Consider the following 16,138-nt stretch of genomic DNA (forward strand, 5'->3'; position numbering starts at 1 on the left):
GACCAAAATGCCTTTGAGTTTTGGATATCTACTGAAAGTCCAACACGGCAATGGTGGAATGCACTGATAATAACAATACTACTAAAAAGGGGCTCTGGTTTCGATCATAAATCTCCCTCGTGAACGATAATACCTAGTTTGGAAGTCCAGTTCCACCTAGTTTACATTCTGCTGCGGACCCTCCCCCTGATACTGGTAAACAGCGTATCCATGTTCACATGCAAATTTCGACCATTTTACATTCCACCATGTAGACAACGAAGGGGTATTTCCATTTGTTACTGAAGTTGTCGAGGCTGGCATGCAGAAAATCTTCTATTTTCCATCTCTCCAAGCAGCGTAACCAATATTCACTTGGTCCAGTCTCCCAAAGATAAGATCACTGTCCAAACTCATGCAGTGAAGCCTTCGATGCAGCAGCAACCGTTCAACTGCTAGTACCTCAAAAAATTATCATGAACCATGGAGCGCAATATGTTATTCCCATCTCATGCATAGTTTGAACATTCGATAATTCATCAAACTGCTCTTGGAAATGACATGGTCGAAGTGAGCAGTGCGTTTTGAGTTGTTACCCTTCAAGTTCCTTGGAGAAAGCAAAATGATAGAAGACAACTCAAATTCGTAATATGCGAGTTAATTTGTAAACCTGTAGAAAAGAAACAAACTTTTGGTCACACAAATAATTGTTGCAAAATCAACTGTTATCTGGTTAAAGTAAGCAATCGTAAGAGGACAATTTGTTAGGTGGCATAGTGGATGAGGATTTGTTTTTTCTTCCATATAGTATAGTGTATTGGGATCCATGAATATCTTCGTAACTAGAAAATGTTGAGTAGAAATGGCACTGGGTGCTACAGCTTTGATTTCAAATGCAACAGGAACCCTAAATACCATTAAAACATGCAAAAGTAGTGCCATTCACACGAGCAACAAACATTGGCAATAGCTAAATGGATCTTCTGTGATGAAGACCAACTGCATAAACTCTAATTGCCATCATCACAATTCATTACAGCTCAAACAATGTTTAAGCAATATGCATGACACTCAATTTGAAAGGAAAGTATGGTCAAGAATTCAGTTGCTGCCATTTCCAGGTTTTAAGTTCAGAGAGTAGCATCAATTCAGAAGAATTTGTACAAGGGGCAGCCACTTGATGACCATAAAAGATGAAGCAAATTCAAGCTTACTCCATGGCATGAGGATGTAATGGTTTGCATCTATGGTTTAAATATTCATGAAGTTTATCCCAAACTGTAAACCAGATTGGGGTTCCTGGCATGAATGCATATTGAGGATTAGGAATGAAAACTTAGTTTGACAGTAATAAATTGCAAACAATCTTTCTGTTCTTGCTCTTTCTTCACTATTTGTTAATAAAGAAAGCAGTAGATTAGGTGTCTAGAGTCATCTGATATAGGTTAAAGCGTCCAAAGTAGTGAAAAAGTAAAAAACATGAAAAGCAAATACTAACCTGAGCAGTCCTACTAGGCAGAGGCAGTTCTAAGCAATTTTGGAGGCCATCAGCTCTGCGCATATATGGATGTCATACAATTAGAAAAGAAAAGAAAAGGAAAAATAAATTTGGAAAAAACATTTTTATACAAGCAAAAGATCCAAAAGGGGAATAATTACTTTCTGCTGATTGTTCTTTGAAGATGTTGCTGAGCATCTACAAGTCCCTGGCCTCCATAGTTCTTTTCATCAGTATTTAGTATGATCTGCGACATCAGTACAAGTTAAATAAGAAAAAGACATTTGTTGAAGAGTAGAATCAGACTACCAGGAATGTTTTGGCGAGGAGAAATGAACTAGAAGATATTTAGTAGTGCTAGGACTAAAAAAGTATTATGTATTATGCTTTGATCATATAATCCTCAAAGCAACTAAAAACTGAGAACAGCATATCTGAACAGTGAATATAATTATAGAACAGGCAGCGACCATACGTACTTGATACTCTCCAGCTTCTTCCACACCTACACTATATCTTTCATATGCTTCAGTTGGATGAAAGTTGAATACGAAGAGGAGAGGTCCTCTTATATATGATATTACCTGTAAACAGCAGTGAATCATCCAATTACTGAAACTATTACACGACTTCCCATACTCCAGAAATTACCAAAAGTTAATAGAAAGTGAGTAGCTGTATTAATACCACTAAAGGTCTGTTCAACTATGGCTAGTAACTTAGTCTCAAACTTTGCCCATTTTAGAATTTGAGTTCCAAGAAGTTTCAAATGTCTTTGTTATTAGAGTATTAGCATACCCAAGGTGCTTTATACATGTTTGCACACTGATTCTGAGAAATTTTACAACAATGCAAGCTTCTAAAAAAGGAGCACGATATTTTTCAAATTTTGATACACTCAAATGCACGTGGACATGCACAAAGTAGTTTGTATGGAAAGAAAGTACACCCGTACCATGCTAGTGTCATTCACATGGTGAATGTGTGGTAAACCCCTTGAAAGCAATCTGTTTTTTTCATCCAAATTCATAAGGTCCTAAAACACAGGGAAAGTCAATTAAACTGGTAGCACAACAGTCAATGTATTTGTAATACAAAACAGAAAGAACATAAAATTGAACAAAAATAAATCTGCACATATTATATTAGAACATGTATGGTGCAAATCAAGTGGAAGTTTCATCTTCCAAATCTAAGCTTAAAGCAATACAGCATAAACTGTATTAATATGGAGTGGTAAAACTGATACCTTATCAAAGGAAAATAAATTGTGATGCACTTCATTTGACAGAAGATACCAACTACGATGAGCAAGCGAATATGAGAAGTTGTTGCTTGGCATTGGGAACTCCACCCTCTAAGACAAGGAAAATTCATAAACACAAGTGAAGTCTTCAAATTGTAGATGCTACACCTAGCCAATATATAAGATGTACACCTAGCCAATATATAAGATGAAAATAAAAGGGACTGGAGCCAAAATCTCACCTTGGGATGCCCAAATTCATTGCCCATGAAATTGAGGTAAGCACGCCCACCAATTGTGAAGGTAATCATTCTGATCATCTACGTCAAGATGAATAATATATATTGAACCAAACACTCGTGAAATGAAAAGGTGGGAAAAGAGAATGGAAGTTGATTTATGCTCACTATGTTCACATAAGGAAATATCTCTTTAACTGCCATTCAGAAATGGATATTTACTTAATCTCAATTTACAGTGCCACTAAAACAATTGAAGCTGATTACACTCTGCATATGTGAAGGCTAGTGGCAACACTTACTTTGTGGAGTGAACATCCTCTAAGCAAAGATTCTGTCAAGCCAGGAGTGTGCTCGTCAATTTCACCAAACAATATCTCAGCAAATGACTGCCCTCCAGAGATACACTGACATGCAGAACATTATAGAAGGATGTGAACAATATTCAAACATGCATACGGTAAAGTCCCATGCAAACATTTGAGCTAGAACAAAGATTTATTGAAGGGATGATTACTTGATTGTGATTTTCAGCATATATAAGCATCTTATCAGCATATTGTCTGTTGCCCATTAAAGCACTGACTATCTGCAGCATAGAAGCAAATTTAGTAAATGTTCACCTGAGAGAAAGAAAAATCAACAGCACACCTTGCTCATGCTCCATTCATGATCTGGAATATTCTTTAGAAAAGATGACCACATCTCTGGTGCAGAAAGGTTGACATAATAATCAAATCCCAACCCTCCTTGTGAAGTAGGCTCACAAAGTCCAGGATAAAATGTTGCCTGAGCGACAAACAAACAAAACTTTTTTAGAACCACATAATTTTATTTAAAACCAGCTCAGCTAACTAATTAGTGCTAAATGTCATCTAGATAATAACACAAAGGCATTGAGTTACCAATTGCAATAAAAACACAGACGAGGATATTGATTAGAATCTGGCCCAAACAAAAGTATGCATGATCAAGTGGTTTTCACTGCTTTCAGTAGACTTCATTGCATCCAAACTTTTTGCTTATGCATATAGCAGTTATGCTTGAGCAGAAATGGTGAAGAGAGCATAGGGCTTTAGGGTTTGCCAAAAAAAATTTGATCATTGGGAGAACAGGATCTGTCTGTTCAGTTAACACATGGTTTCTTCTGATTTTTATCTTTTTCTTTTTCCTTCTTTTCTATAGCCATGCTAGCATTTATCTTGCAATCCATGTGGTAATTTTTTGCCATTTGAAGAAAATGCAAAAAACTATCATATCAAATGTTTTTTAGGGTTCTTCCAACGGTTATCAATTCATGCAGAAATTGATCACACAGGAGAGACAAAGGATGCTAATCGACTATTCTATCTTGCCCATCAGAAATATGGCTACAAAACACAATTGATGTAAATGATATTGTTATATTGTTTACATCTCAAATAAATATACAAATGTTAATCATAGAAAACAATGATTATTCAGCACAAAATAAAAGAAACCTAAAACCGATCGTGAATCAGAAGAATCAACCTAGCTGGAAGTCCTTGATCAACTAGGAGAATTGAAGATACAGTCGACCTAGATGTTATAATCTACCAAAAGGAAGCAATTGACCAACAAAGTTTTGAATGCCCGTAAATAATTTGAAGATATAGTCCTATTCAGAGCATAAGTCCTCAACAAAATAGATTAGCCTGGGATTCATTTGGGTATCAATAGAAGAAGAATTTAGCTACTATTAGGATTTAATAAAGCTTTCTATCTTATATCAATATATGTAATGGATTAAAATTATCAATGAAATAAGTTTAAACCCTATAATAATATGCATAGAGCCAAATACTAGAGTAAATGATGGTAAGAAGCAAGATCAAGTTTCTAAATCCTCAACCAAGTCTAAATATTGTGCTATGCCATTCATATGCTTTGAGATTGTTTGGCTTCAGGGTATGTTAGGTGAACTTGGTATTCCTCAACTTACTCTTACTCCTCAACACCAATGTTATTCAAATTGTTGTTAATCTAGTCTTTCATGAACACACCAAGACATTGAAATATATTATAATTCTATTCGTATAGTACTTAACAGATATATGATTACTAGCTTTTACATTTTCATTGAGTCCCAGATGATTGATGTGTTTATCAAAGCCCTATCTCATCATTGACATCAATTTATGGTTGACAAACTGATACTTCTTTATCCAACAACATCAATTTAAAGGGGGATTTTAGCTATACTATCTTGTTTTAGGAAGGCTGATTGATTTAGGTAGTTTGATTTAAGGAGATAGGTTGATAGGAAATTAGGTGTCCATAACTACCTTTTTAGAGAGATTGTAATTAGGTCCAAGAGCGATTACAGGGTGTAAACATGTTAATACTTGACTATTTAAAGAAAAGAGATTCCCTATCAAGAGGCATTCAAACAATTTTGACATAACAACTTTTGGAAACATGACACTAACAATTGTATGGTCTTTAGAAAATAAATCCAGAAGGCTCTAGAATCTAGATACATCTATTTTTTGAATAAAAAGGTAAAAGGAAATAATAATCCATTCTCAAAATTACTACGGCAGCAGTTATCCTCAAGCTTGATGGGCTTCTTGTAAAGGGAGAGCTCTAAACAACAAAGGCTCATCAACCATGTTAAAGGATAAAGTTGGTCACAGATGCAAATACTGGAAAAAGGAACAAGCCATGGAAAAGTCAAAGGGATGGTTTGACAAACCCAAGATATACCTTATAATGAGGTCTATAGATGTCCTCCCACCACATAATTCTTCCTTATAGTTGAGGGGTAATGTTAAGTAAGCAATATCTCAGCAACAAGCCAAAACATTTAAACATAAAAAAATTGCTAAAAATAACTAACACAAGTACCAATCACAACAAAAATCATCCAAAGCCAAGTGATGAGTTGTGATGAACTTGTCAGCCGTCATCAATATCTCTTAGATCTTGAAAGGAGATGGAGACAAGAACTGTTGTCCAAAGCTCGCTTTAGGAGAATCCAATGCATGGACACCTTGATAAAGGGGATGCACATGCCTAAGAAACAGGTTTTGGATGTTACACAGACTAACAAAATGGTCGAAAACAAATTGCCATAAGTGCCAAATAGGTTCTTAAAAGTACACCAAAATGAGCAAGTATTGGATATGACCTCACCTGCTCTTATAAAGGTAAAAATTGATCATAAGTTGATCTTTGTTAAAACATAATCATCAAACAACCACAAACCTTAACAAATCAGGATGGGATCTACATTATCAATTGGTTAATGATATGTATTTGTAGTATTATCCCTACTAAAGATGGTACTCTTAAAGAGATTGAGAGGTTGATTTGGAGATCGAAACCATAAATAGCTCCACGTGTATGTTGATTGTGCTCTAGGCTTGATTGATTAAGCTTCGCTTTGGCTTAAATTTTGTGTTTCTCTAATTAAAACATGAATTTAAGTTATTCTTTAAAGTACAATCAATTAATTGATAGAACAAATTTATACAGAAAAATAAAAGAATAAATCAAAGTTGTTTGATGTTTAAGTATCATTGATCTGAATTGAATTGTTTTTCAAGACAGAACTTTAAGCTTTTATTTCTTCACAAGGGTTTGGTTTGTATGACCATGACCAATTGAATGAGCAAGTTTATTAATTAATTATAATCAAAGATATTTTTGTTAGAAGACTACTACAATAAGATTAAAATAAGTTTGTTTTCCTTCGAAAAGATTATGAAATACAGATTGATGGAATTATCATGTGTAAAAGGACAAAGTTGTCCGTTACAATAGCTAGAAAGCTTAAAAAATCAATTTCTAAAAGCTAACCTTGAAGTTCTTCATTTAGCTTCTATTTTGTATGGATTGTAGAGGTTTTAGTTTCCAAATAGACTATTTTCTTTGTTGATTTGTTTATGTCTAAGGTTAATGTGATCAAAGCAACCATGAAATTTTAGAAAGAAAAAGAAAAATTTTTAAATAGGTATTGTTGTTGGTAGCTGTAATAAGAAAGGTGAACAAGCCTCCTAGAGTTTTCACATGTCTTTGTACATCGTTGACTTCTTGTTGAAGAAAAACTAGCAAAATGTCACACAAAGGTTTAGGGGTCTACAACTCTTTGGTAGAAGTTCCAGGTGGAGTGACAACATTAAAAAAGTAACACCTCATTTCTTTTAATGGTATTTTTGTGATAGATTTGAATGTACTTAAGATTAATACAGAAATGTTAAGCAGTAAAAGAGCTATATTTTTTCATGTATTAAGGTTTGTGAGATTGTTTTGTAAAAAGGATTCTATCTTTGTAATGTTCTCTAGTTTTATCAACATGTATATTAATACATTAGCTCGCCCGAGGAACATGGTTAAAGTGGTGAGGAAAAGGAATTAAAGATATTATTTTACATAGGATTGTAACTCTAATTTCATTTCTTTTTAATGAGTAAATTTAGTGAAAGGTTAGATTTTATAGAGATGGCATTGATTATTGGGCAAGGTAATTGATTATGGGATAAACAGGCATGAGTTGAAACCTAAATGTTGAGCACATGTAGTTTTTAAAATTAAAATAATTAGTTGAAACGATTGACATGTCAGATATGTTTTAAAACATGATCGACTAATTTTAGGTGGACAATGTTCACATCATGCTTCATTGATTTAATTGTTTGACTTCAATATAAGTGTGATGGGGTTAACATTCCTTCATTTAATAAATACAATAATATAGGGGCATTGTGTACTCCTAAAATATACACATACCAATCACAGAGAATAATGATTGTTTATCACAAAACAGGAAAAAAGTGTTGAAATCAATTGTAAAGAAAGCAATCAACTAAAAGAGTTGAATGAGCAAATGACCATGATATTAGAGATCACGGACAACCAAAAAGAAGCAATCAACTAATAGAGTTTGAATTCACTAAATAACTAAAAGATACAATCCGATTCAGAGCAGGAATTCTCATCAAAATAACCAAACAAAAATCAAAGATTAGCTTAAGATTCACGAGTGTATTAATAGAATAGGAGTTTAGCTAGTATTAGAATTTAATAAACATCTTTATTTAATATCAATATTTGTATAGGATTAGGATGACCTATATAAGTAGGATTTGAATCTGTAACAATATAAATAGGATCAAATACTATTATAAACGATAATCAAGCTTTATTTATCTTTTCCCATTAGGGGTTTTATTTCTCTCTTTATTGCTTTATTTATAGTTTTTTTCCCTTTATTTTCCTACATTTTAGATTCAATTAATCTCTTTCTTCCTAAACTCCTATCTTTTCATGTACGGTGGTACTTCTTAGAAGAGATAGCCCTTTTTAAGAGTTCAAAAATATAGAGTCCCCATAGAGATAATTGTCACCTCATCACATGTTCAATCCTAAATAAAATTTAAGTGGAAATATCTACCAAACAATGAAAATTTATATCAATTAACAAACAACACAGAGTTAACTCCCCCCATAACAAGTAAAAAAGTAAATGGAAGAAATTGCAGTGAGCTATACCACAAAATTAGACCCCGACAATGATTAGAAGGAACTTCCTAACCTAGAGAACTATAGCAAAGACTTGCATTATATTTACATGGGGTGGTGTACCACTAAATTCAAGGAGATGACCTCAAGTCAGCAAAAGCACAATTTTTTTTCTTTTTCTGGCAGTAAATTAGCTTGAGAAGTTTCTTCCAAAGAAATAAACAAGGAAGGCCATTATAGTAAACTACAACATAAACCATAGTTACCTACATCTTCAGCGATTGTTATGATATCAGGATGAAGAGTATGCAATAGCTCATTTGCCAAAATGAGATACAAGAATGCATCCTTGTCAACATGTTGATTGCAGTAACTGCAATAAAACAAAACTTGTTTCAAAACACGCCACAACCTTTAGTGCACACATTGAAAAAAATTCTTGAAAAATAGATGCTATGAAATTAAAACTAGTGACATGGATAACTTACCAGAACCTTATTTTGAGAAAAACTAGAGACCTTTCTTTGGACAAATGGGAATAGGACCCTTTTCCTTAATAGTAGTTTCTCTTTCTATTTGTACCACTAACCCATGGCTCCTATTGCCATTAGCCTCCAATTCATTTGTACTATGTCAATTTTTTATGCATTTTAGGGATGATTGTCATTTTCTTGTCTTAGAAGCAACATATATAATTTGGATAAGCACCAAAAAAACAAATCATTTATTCAAAGGGTACAAAAGCAAATTAGGGGCAGATTTGATTAATAGAGAGGACTCAAGCAATGTTTGAGAAATTAAATGAACCTATAAAGTCAAGAAGCTATGAAAACAATTAATAGATATATAGGAAGAAAATAAAATTAAGATTAGGAAATCAAGATTGACATAACAGATGTCTTACTCTTCCAGGTTGCCAGTAAAAGAAGCAAAACCATTGTGTGTGTACATCATTGATGAGAGTGAATGAAACTGGAAACCATCTATGTGATACTCCTCAACCCACCTGCCCAAAGAAAACATCTTAAGAAATGCCATGAATTATGTACTGGAAAAGTACATGATGAGATACTATAAAGAAACAGAATTTTAAAATGATTTCTTGTGCTTCAAATTTACCAATTCAGATTTGAGAGTAGATACTGTAATACTTCTTGGTCACCATATTTGAACATTCTAGTACCCCAATATTTGTGATGTCCTCTTTTACCTATTCAAAGAGGGGAAAGTTAAATATGGAATTAAAGAAAATGTGTATGTGTAAGAGATGGACACAAGCTCATGGAGAAGTTTGCAAGACCATTGCACCATCTCCATCTTGTGTTTGTCAAAGAACCATCTCAAATGCAAAAACTTAAGCTATTAAATAAGATCTCAAGATATGATTTATGTTACTCTCTCCCTCAAGTGGAAACCCTGTAGACTTGAAACTTACACAGACTCACACTACCTTATGCTTAATTTTTATCAAATAAATGGGGATGGTGAGATTCGGCTCATGATCGCCTAGTCATCGAGGTTCTGATACCATGTTAAATAACCATTTTAACCCAATAGCTCAAGTTATTAGGTAAGGTTCCAAGATATAATTTATATTTTTTCTAATAAGCTTTTGGATTAAGATGGTTATTTGATATGTTATCACCTTGATGACCAGGCGGTCACGATTTCGAATCTCACCATCCCTATTATTTGATAAAAATTAAACATAAGATAATATGGGTTTGTGCTCAAAAGGCTTTCACTTGAGAGGTTATGTTAGAGTATAATATAAATTATATCTTGAAACCTTACCTAATAGATTAAACTATTAGGTTAAGATGATTCTTTTACAATGTTTTAGTGTTTCACAAACACATGTGTGAACAGAAAAGAAGTTAATCTTAACACGACATTGAAATGGTGTATTGCCTATAAGTGAATATGACTCCCTTAAATACTTCACACATGAGAGAAGAAACACTACTAAGATCTTCAATAAAGGAACATTGCATTCTCTTAGGACATTCATTGTTTATCCAAGTAAAACAGGTAAAAGATGAAGATTAAAAAAGTAAAAAGCATGATACACAACAAGTCTTGATTTGCACATGAAAAAGATTTCACATCAGCGGTATGGAATGAGATTATTACATTATCTTTGATGTTTGCAACTAAAATTAGGCATACAACTAATACAAAACAACATGGTGTAACCTCTTTCCCATGCTATTTTGAGTATATAAACTATAACTCAGCTATATAGGACCTTCGGCTTTTGATAAAGGAATTGTTATGAAGATATGCATGTTAATGAACATCTAGAAGGAAGCATGTGATTGTTTATTGAAATTGACTTCCCTAATTAGTATAAATCAGGATTTCTATTTTAAACTAATAAAAAAGGCAAGTTACCCGTAATCTGATCATCATAATAGAATAGGTAGGTACCCTTTCTTTCAGTTTATTGATTTTATGCCACAACATTCAAAAAGTAGAGATAGAACACTAAATATATAGGTTCATCACATTGCTCCATATGAGTTTCTAGTACATTAGGAAAAGGAAATTATTTGTTCCTAGATTTCTTGCAAAACAACAAACAATTTCAGGGCATGGAAATCTACTTAACAATTATGCTTTATGCAACCTCAAGCCTTTAAATGACCACCAACTCTGTCACTGGAGTAGATTGAAACACTTATTGTCAGTCCACATGCTTAACTTTTCATATGTGTTCCTGTTATGTGCTGATTTACCTTATGATCACTTAGGTCATAATAATACTTATATATAGAGTGCAACTCGTATTTCCATTAGATGAGAGATTATTTACTCAAAAGACCTCTGTGAGACTACCTCACACCCAGACATCACATTGCCACCTCCCCATCTCCCTCAGCAACTACACGAAAGAAGCACAAGGCTGGCTCGGTTAAAGCCCAATAAAACTAAGATAAAGAATCAGGCTCATCTTCAATTTTTTTTCTTATGTGCCAGAGACAATTAAGCCTAACAGCCTCTTTATATGCATAGATACATATTGTGCACATTGCAGGGCAGGTCATCGTGACAAACCATTCTAAGGTGCCAGCTTGCACAGAAACAAAAATTATACTCTTTCAAGTGAAAATATGATGTATTTCGCTTCAAGCTAATCAAGAAGCTGGTAGGAAAACAAAGAGGTGACAAACATCTTTCACCATTATAAGATCAGTTTTACCTGTGTGAAAATAGCAATCATTTGATCCATCAAACAGTGATAGTCCAACCATCTCATCTGCAGCTGAATAGGAATGCACAATATCTAAAAACACCAACAGTCCCAGTCCTGTAAAACAAAAGGGCCCAATAAGAGAGGCTCAGCTGAAAATTAATAAATGAATGATAAAAATGATCAATGTGTATGTTAAGAGAGTGTTTTGCCAAAAGGAGACAAGAAAATATATGCCTGGATGAATATTGAAGGTGGAAGTCAAAATTTTAAACACTTTTGTATTCAATAGATGATAATTGGTTGTTTAGGGATTATTTTCTGTTCACATACAGGGTGAATTAAGAATTTATTTCATATATACATCACGTCTGTATTGTATGTTAAGGGCCTAGAAACAAGTTGTGAATCTACACATCATATGAATTTATACAAGATGATACAAGACCTTTAGCCTTGTTATTTTTCCTTCAACGTAATTGGTGCAATATTAAATTCCATGCAAACAGAGTTATTATATAAGCAATAAAAGGTAGCTACAGCCACTCAGCCCCAGCCCCAGCTAAGCATAAATGAATTTATAAAAAGGTAGCTACAGCCACTCAGCCCCAGCTAAGCATAAATGAATTTATTAGGTTGTGTTTGGTTTTGAGTTAAAAGGAGTTAAATGTTGCTTAACCCCTTTTAACCTTGTTTGGGATATTTTTTAGGAAGGGAAAAGTTAAGGGGCTTAACACCTACCCCCCAAATGGGGGTTAAGTGTTAACCTATGAGGGGCGGGGTGACAATTTTTAATGGGGAAAGATTTTGAAGTTTGTGCAACATTTTTTTCCAAAATTCAGCTTTCATTTTCCCTCTCTTTTACACCCAGCCAACAAATTAGTCTCACCATTTTACCTTATTTATTATTGTTTTTATTATTTTAATTTTTAAATTGACTTAAAAATTATTGGGTCCAACAATTATATATAATTTTTACACATCTACCAAACACTTTACCCTCTAACCACTTTCTTACACCCTTAACACTTTACCCTTTAACCACTTTCTTACACCCTTAACACTTAACCTCCAATTTTTTACCCCAAACCAAGCACAACCTTAAGGTTAATGAATCAAATGAATCAGTATCAGATGAGGAATGGTAACCGTGTGCTTCATCAACCAAGCGCTTGAAATCATCAGGAGTGCCATATCGGCTACTAACCGCATACAAATTGGTGACCTGCATTGCCATAGAGATGATCGCTCACCATTGAACAAGGAAAAAAAAAGTACTTCACGGGTCCAAACATGTGTTGAGATTACAAAACCAATAAACTTTGGAAAGAAATTTAAGAATGCTAGTAAATGGGCTAGTTGTATGATATTCAAGTAAAATTGAATATATTATGTCTGTAACATGCTCCATTTACATAACACAATTAAGTAAACAAGAGGTTGTGATAGCAATTAGCATTGAATATATAGTCTGTAAGATGTTCCATTTATACAACACAATTAAATAAACAAGAGGCTGCAATAGCAATTAGCATTAAGATGCAATTATTCTCAAGGGTCTAAATTTCATAAGAAATGGGATTGAAAACATTAAAATTTTACAGCATCTAGTAAATCCAAAACCTGCTAATTTATTAGAATATACGTTTCAGCTTACCACCATAAAGGTACAAATTATAGATGTCAGCAATTCAGGGAAACTTAGATTTACCAGGTTTTTCAATTCTAAATAAGATACAGAGTGTGGGAAGAGTGCTTGACTCACCCGATAGCCAACAGTGAAATAATCTTTGTGTTCAACAACTCCAATCAACTGGATTGCATTATATCCAGCTCCCTTTACATGAGGAAGGACCTATCATGAGAAAAATCATAGTGAAGAACAGAAGTATGGGTCGATATGTTACTCTGTATGAAAATAGATCAAGAATGAAAAACATGAATAGCTACCTTCTCTGTGAAGTCAGCGAAAGAAGATATCTTTGGCTCTGAGCCACTAATACCAACATGGCACTCATATATACGCAAGGACTTCGGCACTTTTGGGTGTTTGTTTTTCCATTTGTAAGCATGCTCTGGGGATGGTTCCCAATGGATGGCAAAAGCTTCGTTCCCGTTTGTATCTTATAATCATGAACAAAGTTCAGATGAACCCAATGATTAATATATGCAGAGTATATTCATCGAACTAAAGAAGAGTAGAAATTTTGAAGGCAATGGGAATATTCCTGAAACAGAGCGAGGCACTAAGATTTCAAGCAAACAGAACAACACTGGTTGTCTAGTGAAATACTATCCAAGAGAAGCTGTTCACCTCATATGCATTTCTAATTTCGAGAAGGTTGGGTCCCAGTATTAATCTGGAGCAAGGGAACCAATTATAACAACTAGGAAAGAAAGGCAATCTTTAAGAGCCCAAATTAATCATCCATGATGAGAGAGGATGAAAGGCAGACAGGAGGGAAAGGTCTTGCCCAGAGATATACATTGAGAGGGCCATATAAATGGAAATCAAGTCCCATGTTTTCCTTACGGTCAAATACAAAACCCCACCTTTAACACTAAGACTTGTTCAGTACGTGGTTTTTTCTTTCAGGAACGAAGAGTGGTGCTTGTAATTCTGGGGGCTGTATACACATGCAGGGTGAAGGCGAATCATTGTGTGAATATAGTTAATTTCCATTCAGCCATCTTTTATTTTTCATTACAATAATATCACCATCAACCAAAGAGTACCTCGATGCTTCGTTAACAAAATTAAACAGGATTCAGTGCTCCCAGTAAAAATAATAGAAAAGCAACAAATGAGTTGCGGAATTTGTTTACCTGGTTGCACATAAGTAGCCCAAGCAGGCACACGTTCCAGTGGTCCACTAGGAGTGTTAAAATAGACCCTGTATTTGCTTCCATGAGGAATAGCTGGGGTGTACTTTTTCAACCATGCTTGCCTTCCTTTACGTGTCTCAAACCAATATGGCAGAGGAGGCTTCTTAGCACGAATTTTCTCAAGCCATACAGGGTCACTCTTGATATTATATATATCATATTCTTTTCCTTCATCAATCACCGTACAAGGAGGTAAATTACTTGGTGGATCATTTTTATGTAGTTGTTTCCATTCATTGTATCTAGTTTCTGCATCTGGGATAGGTATTTCTTCCAGTTCTTCTTGTGTTTGAGGGCCATTAGGGCCAAATAATTGCTCATATAACTTTGCTGGCAATTCAAAACGTCTATTTACAAAAGTATCTTCTCCAGGTTCCCAGTAGTCATCATTTGCTTTCTTGAAGATTTCTTCAATACTAGCATCGCCACTGTCACCTTTATCGTAGTCATCCACATAATTATACTGCTGAAAATAAAGTTGATCAGGTTGTACTCCATCCTTGAGTTTATCTTCGAGAATAATAAACCAGTAGCCATAATCATCATGACCAAAATGACCCTCTCTAGCAGAGTTTTCCGTGGGTGACCACCCATTAAAGTCACCAATTAATGAACAGTAGCGAGCACCTGTATCCAATTCACCATCCCTTATTATTTTTCAATTTCATCCAAACAAACAAGAAGTTGAAAACAAATCAAAGTTTTCTAACCGGAAAGTTAAAAAAAGAAAATCGATGAAACGGAATACTCAATAAGTGGTGGTGGTGGTAACCAATAGCAATGAATCAAATCGAATAGAATGTGGTGTGAATTTAATAACCTGGAGCCCATTCCATAAAATCCATCCGATGCTCTGGGTGACGATGCAAACCCATAAGCTCAAATCTACACAACAAAAGTGAAGTGTTTTTTATCCTAGTTGGTTTAATCTCTTTTTATTCAGGAAAAAAAAAAAAAACAGAGAGAGAATAAGCGGGTGAAATGAAAGGAGCCAAACCCATAAGCAATGTCCTTCAGCATAAGGTTTCGTTTGAAAAGTTCATCTTTGAGGTCCTTCAATGATTTATACCTGCAAACAACAGGGAACACTTAGTAAAAAAAAAAAAAACAGTTGGTGGTTTCTCAAAGGAGAAAAATTGATTATGTGCTTACCTTTCCCTGAGAAAGTAAGCAAACTGTTTGTGAGAAATGCCAAGTCTCGTGAGAAATCCAACTGGGTTTATCCCTTTTTTCTCTTCGTCTTCTTCTGTTTCATCATCGCCTTTCTTTTTCTTCTTCTTCTTCTTACTACCGTTATTATTCAAGTCCTGCTGTTGCTGTTCTTTTTGGTTTGCTGAGGCTGCGCATTTTATTATTCGGACTTTGTTGGAGAAATTTAGTGTGGTATGAGGTTTGTTTTGGAGAAACAAATTGTTAGGATAGAGAGACTGACATTGACAGAATCTGGTTGAGGACACTGAGATTGAGGCTGAGAAAGTGTTTAGTGTTGAACAACTCACCAACATGTTCGTCGTTCTCAACTGTACGCAGCACACAGAAACACAGAAGACTTCGAGAGGCTTTCGGGGTTTTAGATAAGAACACCAGGCTTTTCTTTTGAGGTTTTAGACATG

The 16,138-nt window shown here is 34.5% G+C and overlaps 1 protein-coding gene across 3 annotated transcripts; it reads right to left on the reverse strand.

Moving 5' to 3' along the window:
• EMB2729 (Alpha amylase family protein) lies at positions 1-16,138 on the reverse strand. Of its 3 annotated transcripts, XR_845460.1 has the most exons (22): positions 15,678-16,138; positions 15,523-15,594; positions 15,346-15,410; positions 14,466-15,152; positions 13,590-13,762; positions 13,405-13,494; positions 12,789-12,864; positions 11,649-11,756; positions 9,566-9,656; positions 9,351-9,452; positions 8,717-8,819; positions 3,614-3,751; positions 3,480-3,551; positions 3,265-3,369; positions 2,966-3,043; positions 2,727-2,834; positions 2,433-2,513; positions 1,957-2,061; positions 1,639-1,724; positions 1,478-1,532; positions 561-649; positions 1-528 (listed from the first exon to the last, which is right to left on the reverse strand). XR_845460.1 is itself a non-coding variant. In XM_011049231.1 (21 exons), the coding sequence occupies exons 1-21, from the start codon at positions 16,028-16,030 to the stop codon at positions 617-619; spliced, it is 2,781 nt and encodes a 926-aa protein (XP_011047533.1). In that variant the 5' UTR covers positions 16,031-16,138; the 3' UTR covers positions 1-616. The 3 variants fall into 3 exon arrangements, 2 of the variants coding, with proteins under 2 accessions (XP_011047533.1, XP_011047534.1); XM_011049231.1 differs by having other exon boundaries at positions 1-649; XM_011049232.1 differs by having other exon boundaries at positions 1-649; positions 9,566-9,650; positions 11,643-11,756.

The sequence above is a fragment of the Populus euphratica genome, unplaced genomic scaffold (genome assembly GCF_000495115.2).
Source record: "Populus euphratica unplaced genomic scaffold, PopEup_1.0 scaffold211.1, whole genome shotgun sequence".
NCBI classification, from domain to species: Eukaryota; Viridiplantae; Streptophyta; class Magnoliopsida; order Malpighiales; family Salicaceae; genus Populus; species Populus euphratica.